The sequence below is a fragment of the Centruroides sculpturatus genome, unplaced genomic scaffold (assembly GCF_000671375.1).
Source record: "Centruroides sculpturatus isolate CEXI.00-Female unplaced genomic scaffold, Cexi_2.0 scaffold1067, whole genome shotgun sequence".
Classification (NCBI taxonomy): Eukaryota; Metazoa; Arthropoda; class Arachnida; order Scorpiones; family Buthidae; genus Centruroides; species Centruroides sculpturatus.
The window spans coordinates 126,339-138,511 of record NW_019385388.1 but is presented as its reverse complement, the minus strand read 5'-3'; the positions used below and the strand labels follow the sequence as shown (position 1 = coordinate 138,511).

Genomic DNA, 12,173 nt, shown 5'->3' with positions numbered 1-12,173 from the left:
CGAAAAATTACTTCCTCTGGAAGACGACCCGTGTCTCTTCAAAAGCAGCTTTTAAGAGAATAGTAGATTATACATACACATAATACATATTTAAAGCAATTGTTTTACCCAGTGAATGGATGTGATGTTGTTTTGTTGTGGTGTAACTAAACTGAGTTCAAAATTAACAAATAATTGATATTAAATACAAAACATTTTTTCTTTCTTTCTTTCCTCTAAGGGTATTGGCGATCGTTTTAATATGTTTAGACGGACTGCGTGGAATATTTTAAATAAAGTTGTTAATTCTTTCTTACAAGTTAGTGTTAAATGAAAATGAAAAATGATCTCTTGGCCATCACACAGCAGGATGATGTAAGAATAATGGAATTTTTTATACCCAATCTGGTTTTCCTGGAATTAGAGGCTCTATTGATGAAAAGCATATGGCTATTAAGACATCAACTGAAGAAGCAGTAGCCTATTTCAATAGAAATAAGTATTACTCTGTCATCATATAAGTTTAGTTTGTAATGAAAAAATGGTATTCAAATGATACAATTTCTTGAGAAGTCATTTCCCATATGTAAGTGAAAATTCATTCAAGTATACAAACTTATGTAATTTTGGATTATTATTAATGCTGTTCATTTCTTTACGATTTATTTAATGCTCTGAACATAACATTTCTGAAGATTCCAAATGCGTATTAGGTAAACCTCACTTTTAATCATAAACAATGAATCAAACTTAATTATTTTCACATTAATTAACTCTGTTTATGAAAAAAGTCATCTAAAGCTATTGAACCTTACAATGAAAAAAAGATCATTGTAAACATTTTACACAACAAATAATTGAAATTTACCAATAAAAATATTTTCTGCCGTTTATTTTTCAAAAACGAATTCCATTTTTAGTACTTTGTACAGAAAGTAATTTTTTCATGAGAGCAGCCATATTGAATTAGCGCAAAGCTCGACAACGAACTAGCTAGCACTCCGAGCTTGCCAATTTCGCTAAACATGACGTCACATAGCTCTAAAGTAAATGCCAATGAGCGTGGCACTTGGACGAAAGTATACAGGCTGAGCGTGCTGATAGTAAAATTAGCTCAGAAGTAAACGCACCCAGTGATTCTCAGTCTGTCCTAAAAGCTCTATTAAATCCCAACTGCAATAGCAATAAAATTGGATATATCCAGCACCATATTAAAAATCATGTAAATAAGATAACTTCTATATTTGTTCCTGGCCATACTGGCATACAAGGAAATGAAAATGCCAACTTTGAGGCTAAGTCAGCTGCAAAGGACACTGATTTGAACTACACTCGCATCTCTCTCTCACATAACAGCCTTAAAAATTATATTCAAGACAATGCAATATAAAAATGGAATCAGTAAAAGTAGTTGAGCAGTAAAACTGGTAGAATAACAAGACTTTATTTTCCTAGTGTTGAATGTAGGTTCTCATCACCACTTAGATATTTAACGTTTGCTACTGCTCAACTACTTACTGAGCATGGTAATTTTAGAAGCTACCTGGCGATGTATAACCGGGCAGAAACTGCTTCTTGCTTTTGCTGTACAGAAAACCTAGACATCGTCGACCATACGATCTACCATTGTCCAATTTACAATCAAGATAGACTTATTCTGAAATTAGAAATTTTTACGCTTTGTTTCAGGTGGCCATATCCACTCGATAAGCTTGTTCAGAAACCAGTTTGATGCTTTTTACAATTATGTTCAAAAAATATGTAAGAAAAGACTGTTTATAATTTCTACAATAGTTTTACATTTTAGTTTTCACTAAAAGCCGAATACTAATTTTATGTTTACTTTGTATCATGTAATTTGGTTTATGTATTCTTAGTGTTATACACCCATAGGAATGGTGTGCTTATTCTAATAAAAAACAAGAGAGAGAAACCACCACATGGCCTTTCTCCCATGATAATAAATGTGTAGAGTGTTTATTATCATGGTTTTTACTCATAAAATAGTACATTAAAATACAAAGTTTGCATTTTATGTAATCTACTAAATCTATTGCATTACAATGCAAATAAAAGCATGCTGTTATATGTGAAAATTACTTGTTTTTGCCAGGGATGCACAACCTTTTGTGAAGAAGGGCCAAATTAGGATTAAGTTTACTGACTGGGGGCCGGACCTCCAAGCGATTAATGCGATGGCTGAGATTGGATGCTGGCGGCAATCTTCTTTATGTCTGGTGTAATGGCAGATGTTGAAACAACCAGCAGATTTTCCAAATTCTTGTTGGTTAACCTGTTCCGTGTTTTGCACTTGTTTAAATTCATAAGCGAAAACTTGCAAGCTTGTTTGGCAGTACCTATGTATGCTTGTTTGCATACATAGGTACTGCCAAACATGCTTGCACAAAATCGAGCATTGTCNTTATTTTTGTTATTTGACGCTATTTAGACGAATAAGCAAGTTTTCCGAAGTATAAAATTGAAGATTTCCCGCCAAAATAGAAACTTCCCGATAACATCGGAAATGACGTTCTAACATCATTTTATTTTATTTGATTCTTCAAAAAATCGTTATAATACTATGTATTAGACTTAGAATATTCGATATCTAAACCAGAAAGTGTTAGCTAGAAATAAACTTATTTATAGAACAACCCCCCATTTCTCACTTCAGGGAAAGTTATTAAACAGTTGGGTGCTAATGACTTTGTGAAAGGGAAAAGTTCTACACTTAGAAACTTCGAAAGAAGGGATTTGGCCTGTACCGTCCGCGGGCCGCATAAACATTGATAAGGGGCCGTATGTGGCCCGCGGGCCGCAGGTTGTGCACCCGTTTTTGCACTTTTGAAGCACTTCCTGCTTCTCTTATAGAATCTGCCAGTGTTATTACTCTATCACGTCACACGATACAACGATACAACGAGCATTCTTAATTAGAAACTGCCAAATTCAAAACGCCACCACTCAACGAGATCAAAAAATAAGAATATTACGTAAGACGAGATCTATTAACCCCTACCCAAGTAAGAAATCGTAAATCCTTGACCCCACCCACCCCAAAATACCTTATGTAATTTATGGATGGCCCCATATACTGTTTTCGAGTTGTACACTCTACATACATGATTTGTAAATAAACTGTAAATATTGTCTAACTTGAGTGTGGAGGTGTTCTTCCAACGAACCTGGATCACATCTAATTGAGTCGTGATGAATACAGCAAACCAACTCAACGAAGACTGAGTTTGGGAAAGAACTTCACTGATTATTTCACATTCTCTTTCTTATATTCTGATAAACATTGCAATTAATGATAATTCAGTAAGAATGTAAATATGAATTTTGTCATCATAATTTCAGCAAAACATTTAAATAAAGAATTTGTTTGAGGAAAATTATGTAATATATGAGGGAATCTTTAATATTAAAGATTTGATAAATGTTTGCATACAAGTTAAAATTATACAATTATACACATTGAATTTACATATCACACAAGTGGGTACTAATTTTGGTCATCGGTCATTTAAATAAGTTGCCGTCAATACAGTTTTCTCTTTAGTAATTTATGGTAATTAATGTAGAGTTTAGATTTGATCATTATATGTTATAAAAAGATTAAAAACTGAACTAACAATTTGCTGTACAGAAATGTGTAAGATTGACAGATAATGTTTTAAATTTTGTGGCTGTTTAAGAAAGAACAGAATTGGAATAAATTACTATACATTGTATAAGTACTCATTGCCATGAGGAAAAAATTGATAAATGCAATATAAATATAGCAGTAATTACCGTATATTTCCGCAGACTAGACGAGGTATAAATTTTTGTCAAAGTTTTATAGTTTTAGCATATAAGACAACCCCCAAACTATCAATGGCCTATGAATTTAGATCAGATCAGCAATCATCTGGATAATGATACTGTATAGCATATATGGAATTATGTCCTATTCTTAATTTTTCGAATGAACAAAGTTTATTTTCTTGCATCTGGCAGCATTTTCACTGATTTAGGGCATTCGGGTAATGACCTTGACTATTCACAAAAATGTATGGGCTATTCTATTTTGTGGACATACCTTACTCTCTACTATTAAATAATTACTTTTTCTGTTTTTTATAATGATTTTAATTTATATAAATTTCAATCTGTCCTATAAGATGACCCTGGATTTTGGGGGCCCTTTTTTTATGATTCAACTATTGTCTTATTTTATACCGTATATTTCTGCAGACTTCAGTTTTTTTTATTTTTAATAAGCATTACACTTGTTCATAACTGAAAAAGAACCTTTTTAGTTATGAACTAGTGTAAGCTTAAAAGTTTTTAGATTTCATTTTAAATAAATTATTGTCTTACTGAAACTTCTATTTACTACCTTTTCCCAATTGTCTAAGCCAGGGCTTCTTAAACTATGGGTCGCGACCCCATTTGGGGTCGCTTAGCGAAATCTTGGGGTCGCGAGATTTTGTTGCAAAATATTGAAAATAATTTGTGAGTTTGAAAATGGCACGCTTTGTGTCATAGGTTTCGTGAGTTGCGCTTTGTATCACTTCTGTTGCAGAGAGACAATGATTCAGCAACACTGATTGTAGTGTGAACTAGTATAGTTTGTCGCTTTTCAGTGTATTCAGTTGTCTCTGTTCTATTGTAACACAAGAGTGACTGTGGTAGTACACCATTATTGTTTTTGCAAATTTGTACTGTATATATCTTTATTTTATATTTTTTTTTTGGGTCGCGAAAAAAATCACAATCATAAATGGGGTCGTGAATAAAGAAAGTTTAAGAAGCCCTGGTCTAAGCAGTTGAAAATATTTCATTCCAAGATGCTGTATGAGATAAGATATTGGTGTAAAGAATGACTCCAGGAGTTTTTGTTTTTAAATATTTTGTGGTGCCCTCTGTAGTTAGTACAGTGGTACCTCAGGTTACGAACGCCCCAGCATACGAAATTTTCACGATACGACATGAAATTCGAACATATTTTTGCTCCACGATACGAACAAAAACTCACCATACGACGTTACATTAGTTCGCATTTTTCATTTGTTTTTCTTACTACAGTTACTTTTTTTAATGTATTACTTGGCTTTAATTTGAGTATGTTTTTCGCGTTGGAACGAATTATTTGGTTTTACATGTAATCATATGGGAAAAGATGATCCACCTTACGACATTTTCATGATACGATCTCAGTTTCGGAACGGATTAATTTCATATCCTGAGGTACCACTGTATGTTGGAATAAGTTAAAATGGTGGGTGGAAATGACATTTGTCTACATTGTCACATAAGATGCCCCCAAAATCCGGGGGTCATCTTATGCATTATTTAATTTAATGAAGATGTAGGTTTATTTGAAAAGGTGCAAATTATATTAACTGAATTCTTTTCTTGAAATCTGATTAATATTCTTATCAGATTGTATTTGCAAACTCTGCATTTCCCCTCATAGAATCAATTATTATTTCTGGATATTCTTTATAACGGATTGTGTATATTAAGTGTATTCGCAACTTTAAGTAACGTAAACATTTTTTAAAAATTATTATTGTTTGCTTGTAGGAGAGTTGCACTTTAATTTATCTTAATATCCAACTTATGGTACAGTATTTCTGAATTTTCAGTTTGAAATAAGCTTAAAGCTTTCATGCAGTAAAAACCAACTATAATGTTTGGAATATGTCATGTGAGATTCTGTATTATGAACTTATGCTTATTTGAGAGTTTCAAGGATTTTATTATTTTGGATTTTACACTGTTAAAAAGTTTAGTGACACGCACAAATTACTTTGGCAAGCTTTATAAATTATTAATTTCGTAGAACTGGAATTTCATTAGTCATTGTTTTGAGCAGTACTTTATTTTTCTAGAATCAAAAATATAAATTTTGGATTGCCTAAAGTTATCTATCAAAATTAAATGTTATAGCAGTCTGGATCATAGTAAGGACTTTTTCAAGTCAATGATTGGCCTTATTTTAAGCGTTTTTAATTTTATGAAATAAAAATAATAGTTTTAAAGAAATTATTATTTACAGTAGACCTCCCCATAACACTGTTGATAATTCTGGGTTATATGAATTCCATGTTGTACGAGTCACTTAGATTTTACAAATATGTGAGCCGTTCACGGTCCGGCACACGTATTTGTAAAATCTAAGCGACTCGTATAACATGGAATTCACAATGTTCAATGTTAACTCAGGATATTCTTCAATATTTTAATTCTTGAAGTTAGACTATTTACAAAAACACATTAATATTTTAGAGTCTATCATTAAATCCTTTTACACAAACCACAGAAAACACAGTTATATTGGTTAAAAGACAAATAATAAAAAGGTAAAAATTCACATGTTTAAAAGGCTGGCGTTTGATCATTTTTAAACATGTGAATTTTTGCCTTTTTATTATTTGTCTTTTAAAGAAGTTTTATCTTCTAACCAATATAACTGTGTTTTCTGTGGTTTGTGTAAAAGGATTTAATGATAGACTCAAAAATTTAAACATGTGAATTTTTACCTTTTTATTATTTGTCTTTTAACCAATATAACTGTGTTTTCTGTGGTTTGTGTAAAAGGATTTAATGATAGACTCAACAATTTAAACATGTGAATTTTTACCTTTTTATTATTTGTCTTTTAACCAATATAACTGTGTTTTCTGTGGTTTGTGTAAAAGGATTTAATGATAGACTCAACAATTTAAACATGTGAATTTTTACCTTTTTATTATTTGTCTTTTAACCAATATAACTGTGTTTTCTGTGGTTTGTGTAAAAGGATTTAATGATAGACTCAACAATTTAAACATGTGAATTTTTACCTTTTTATTATTTGTCTTTTAACCAATATAACTGTGTTTTCTGTGGTTTGTGTAAAAGGATTTAATGATAGACTCAACAATTTAAACATGTGAATTTTTACCTTTTTATTATTTGTCTTTTAACCAATATAACTGTGTTTTCTGTGGTTTGTGTAAAAGGATTTAATGATAGACTCAAAAATTTAAACATGTGAATTTTTACCTTTTTATTATTTGTCTTTTAACCAATATAACTGTGTTTTCTGTGGTTTGTGTAAAAGGATTTAATGATAGACTCAACAATTTAAACATGTGAATTTTTACCTTTTTATTATTTGTCTTTTAACCAATATAACTGTGTTTTCTGTGGTTTGTGTAAAAGGATTTAATGATAGACTCAACAATTTAAACATGTGAATTTTTACCTTTTTATTATTTGTCTTTTAACCAATATAACTGTGTTTTCTGTGGTTTGTGTAAAAGGATTTAATGATAGACTATTTACAAAAACATATTAATATTTTTGAGTCTAACTTCAAGAATTAATAATTCTGGGTTATAAGTGTTATAGGGGAGGTCTACTGTAATTTCTAAACTTAAACAGTTTCTTTATTTTTTATATAACTAAAACCATATACTGTATGGTTAAGATAAATCCCCTCTATTTCTTTATTCTACACCATAAAATATATATATTAAAACAATAGGTACTTATGTGAACTATATGGTAAATTATCATTAGGAAAGATTAAAAATGAAGCATGATCATTTTAGTTTGTTGTTTATAAAACTGAAAATTTTCTCGTTGCTAAAACTGGCTTGGAGAGAACACTAACTGCATATAATGTACCATATTGTCTATCCCCAATGACAAATAATTGTGATAATATTTGCTTCTTGCTCTTTGATAAAACCTCAAACTGTTTCATTGTTCATTTTCAAAATAGATTTTAATGGTTTTTTTTCTTTTCTTTTCAGAAACAATGGAAAGAAATCAAGCACAGATACATTCAAGAATGAAGATACTTAGACAAAAGCCAAAGTTAGATTATCTAAATTTATTAATTGACAAATAGAACACAAGTTTAGAATGTGCATAATTTGATTATTTAATTAACAGAATACATAATAAATATATACAGAGATGTAATAACTTGTTACAGTTAAAAAAAAAACTTTGGAGAGACTTTTTTACCATGTGGGAGCAGTATTGGCCAATCGACGCATTCTCCTGAAAAGAAATACACATTGTTTTAGTACATGTAGAGATCCAATAAATTATGCTCAAAACTCATTCTAACAAGCAGTTTTTCTGTTTTTGATTTTAATAATACCATTCACCAAAAGGCAAATGAACAATTTTCTTTTACACGTAATCTATATCTATTGGCAACCGGTGGTCTGTGGAGAAATTTGGACATTGAAGTATTACAAAAGAAATGCAAAATGCTTGGTTGGTTTGGGGTTTTTATTCAAATCTAAAACTGACTGTTATCAATAAATAATAACTAAGAATCCATAAACTTATTTCATATTAATATAGTAAAATTGAACTTTTATGATCATTATTTTATAGATTATTTTAAAAAAAATTGTGATAGTGGTCCGTGATGGCAGAAAGTTTGCAGACTGCTGATCTAAACAACAGCATTCTTTGGGTCAGGATGATGCTTTCTATTTTGGGTGCAAACCATCAATCTCCTTTACATGTTTTTGACTACTATCAAATTAATTTAAAACTTTTTGTCAAGTCTCTATGAAAAACATTGAAATAAATTTTTTTACATTTGAATGAGAATCAAATGGAGATTAATTTATATGAACTAGTATTAACAAAGCAGAAAGTATTTTTTTAATTTTCTGAGGCTTAGTAAAAAATACAACACTGTATACTGCAGAATACAGAATTTTAACTTATGAAAACTTAATGTCCTTGAACTGTTCATTTATATTTTTCTGCAATCTGACATTGTAACCAATTTAGCATCAATAACAATACATACATACAAGAAAGACTTCAGCTGTACGTGAGGTGTTTAGTCAGCAGAAAAGAGGTTATGGGAAAGGAGATAGATAGTAGAGAACGGTGTACGTATGGCTACAGTACCCTCTATGTTTGACGTTGGTGTGCAGTTTTTAGGCTTCAAGGCCATAGTCTCCATGAGTATAGCGAACATTAAGTAGTTATAACTTCTACACTTAGCTATTTGTGACAGCTGTCGCAAATAGCTAAGCGTAGAAGTTATAACTACTTAATGCTAATGAAACTGAACATGAGCACAAATCTTAATACTACTTAACAGCTAGACAGACAAGACAAACAAACAAGATCCGATAATTTGTTTTTTAAAACATTAACTGAAAAAGAAGATGGAAAATAAGAATTAAATACAAAGTTGAAAGGCAACTATATACAGACTATTGAAACAAAGCAAGAGAAAGTTAATTGCCATCCCTTATGGACTTGGGCAGCCACGTGGCTATCAAAGTCCATAACCATAAAAACTGTTATCTGTTCAAAGGATTGCAGGACCGCTGGCTGAATTGCACCCCTGTAAATAAGTTTAGTAGCCTTAGGACCAAGGCCCCATGTATTCCTAGCAATACTAGCAAAAACTTGGCTGTCTTTTTAGCTTTGTCCGCAATGTATTTGATGTGGGATGAGAAGTTAAGTATCTCAAGAACACCAACCTAAATATTGAATTTCCGTTGTTTGCTTTATTCTGTGAGCACCTATTTGAAGGGTAAGCTTCCTGGCAACTATATTTTTGCATTTGTTGCCTTTGTTAATACTCCACTGGTGAATGTCATTGCATATGTCCTGTAAGCATTCGTTGTCTGTGGAACAGTGAAGCAATTATCCTAGCTTCACTGTTCCTGTATGAAGCTAGGATAATTGTGTTGTCCACATAGCCCTGTATGTGATTGCCAAGAGGCAGAGTAATATTCAATTGCAGAATAGAGTTATAGGGTGTGTGTTCCAGGAACAGACCTGGATACCTGAGGACAGCCTCAAGTGATGGGTATGACTGTTATTTTGTGTTGTATAAACGCCTGCACTCCCGTCGCTAAGATAGGACTGAAGAAGTTTGTAAAGATTTTGAGGGGAGCGATGAGCAGTGGCGGCCTTAGGGGGTGGCGAGCAGGGCAATCGCCCGGGGCCTCGCGCAACAACCAAGTAGAAAAAAGTTGATATTTAAAACTTTTTATTTTATCCTTGGCTATTAGTTATAACAATAAAATAAATTTAATTTATAGTACAGTATATATTAATATTAATAAGTGCCTACTATTTCAATTCACATACTTTGCACAAAGGACAAGGGCCTCGCAACGGATAAGGCCGCCGCTGGCGATGAGCGTGTAATGTGTGCAAGACAGAAGGCCACCAGGCGTGACCAAAGGCACTTCTAAAGTCAATAGTGATTATTGCCATATGCTGATTGCCTGTTGGATGGCATCTACAGTACCTTTGTTTTTAGAGAAGCTGAACTGATTCTGATGCAGGGCTCTACACTTGCATAGATGCCAAGTGATCTTATTAATCATTAGACCTGTCTAACACTTTTCCCAGAGTTGGGAGAAGGCAGATCAGTCTGTATCTTTTGAAGTGTTAGGCTAGTGTTAAATTGATTCCCAAACCCACCAGTGCTTTTTCCACTGAGTAGGAAAAAGGCCAGTGTTCAAGCAGATATTAAAGAGAATAACAAATGCTGTAAGATTGGCCTCAAACTCATGTTTTATCATCCTAGTGATTATGCTGTCAAGACTTGGGCTTTGTTATTGGTGAGCGAACAGATGGCATTCAAAACCTCGATGTAGGTGAAGTTGTGGTCATTGTCTGTATTAGGTGGAGTGAATGTAGAACTTCGGATGACAGTACAAAAGTGGTCATCAGAAGGTAAAGACAAGTGAGAATGTGCATGATAGTTTCTTCCGTGTTGTTAGTGTAGCGTTCATCAGGTAGCTGGATAGTGGAAGGGGTTTGGAGCTGGCATTTTGCTCACAAGCTAAGTAGTATGGTTCTGACCTGGGATTGTGACCGCAATTGCTGGTACAGAAATCCTTCCAAGTGTTAGTCCTTGTTTTATTTATAAAGGTTTTGTAAGCATTGTGTTCATGCCTATACTGATCTCTTAAGTGTGACTTTAATGTCCAGGTCCTGTTCATTCCTAAATTGCCTCTTTAATCTCCTAACAGCTTTTTTCTTGTTTTCTACCTCAGTGGTCCACCAAGGAACCTTTGACCTTGGAGGCAATAATGTAAGAGTTAGTGATTGTATTTGTAAGCCTGGTGACAAGATGGTCTAAGGTGTCCTGAGTATAGTGACTGGTGAGGGGTACCACCCAAATGTTATTGAAGGTGTCGCAGAACAATTTCCAGTTAATGTTGAGTATAGTGAAAACTATGATTATTAGTAACAGTGGTCAATCCCCCGGGGTGATGTGACTATTTCATAACGTTAGGTCAATCCAACTTTCTTGTGATACAGGAGTAGGTCAGAAGGTTGTGTTGGGCCATGGTTTTGTTAACCATGTTATCCTTAGGGTCATCTTTTGGACTATGCCAGATCGCAGACTTGTCATTGAAGTCTCATCCTATTAGGATAGGTTTATCTTTGTATGAGTTCAGGTTGTGATGAATGTGTTCAATGTTAGTGGTGTCTGGAATGTAAAGGTGAGTGTTATTGTCTGTAACACAGACTGTGGTAATTTATTCTGTGGTTTGTTGGGAGACAAGGCAGGCAGTAATGTTTTGTTCCTGATGATAATACCAGCCTTGATGTGATAGTCAGGTTCAATGACTGGTAAGTCCATCCAGCTCAGGATCTTGGCTATAATGTTGTTAATAGTGTAAGGTTCTTAGATCATGATTGTTTGTATCTTGTACATTGGAAGTGTGAATGAGGATGGAGTAGGCATTTCTGTACATTAATCTGTATGAGTTTATAGCTGCCTAGGGGTGTATTATTCATAGCTGACTCTACTGGTAGCTTGTGTTTTCATGCATTTGGTTATGTGGCACTGTTAAGAGAATGCATTATGCGTGGTCTTATGTTTGCTCCCTTCTGGCAAACTTTGTAGCTGTGGTTGCCCATGCAATGACTGCAGTTTTTTTTTGTACATTTATTAGCTAGATGGACATAAACACAGCATTTGTAGCAGCATGTGAGAGGAATGCAGTCATATACAGCTATCGTCCATTGCACACTAACATACTGCTGTTGAATTAATGGGTTCCTGATACTAGAAGTTACCTGAAGGACAATACATAATCTAGAAGTGTCTGTTGTGTTGCAGTTTATTTTGGTTAGAACACAGCAAATCTTGAAATTCCTAGAATATGTGTGTACTATTTATTACAGTGTTCTGGATGTGG

The 12,173-nt window shown here is 33.1% G+C and overlaps 1 protein-coding gene across 2 annotated transcripts in view; it reads right to left on the bottom strand.

Annotated features, from left to right (window-relative positions):
• Positions 1 to 7,837: 7,837 nt before the first annotated feature.
• Positions 7,838 to 12,173, bottom strand: part of LOC111638418 (SWI/SNF-related matrix-associated actin-dependent regulator of chromatin subfamily B member 1-A-like) — a 40,875-nt gene continuing 36,539 nt past the window's right edge. For both annotated transcript variants that reach the window (XM_023384127.1, XM_023384128.1), the window contains one exon: positions 7,838 to 8,025. In XM_023384127.1, coding sequence (XP_023239895.1) covers positions 7,986 to 8,025 — 40 coding nt within the window. In that variant the 3' untranslated portion in view covers positions 7,838 to 7,985. The remainder of the gene's footprint in view (positions 8,026 to 12,173) is intronic.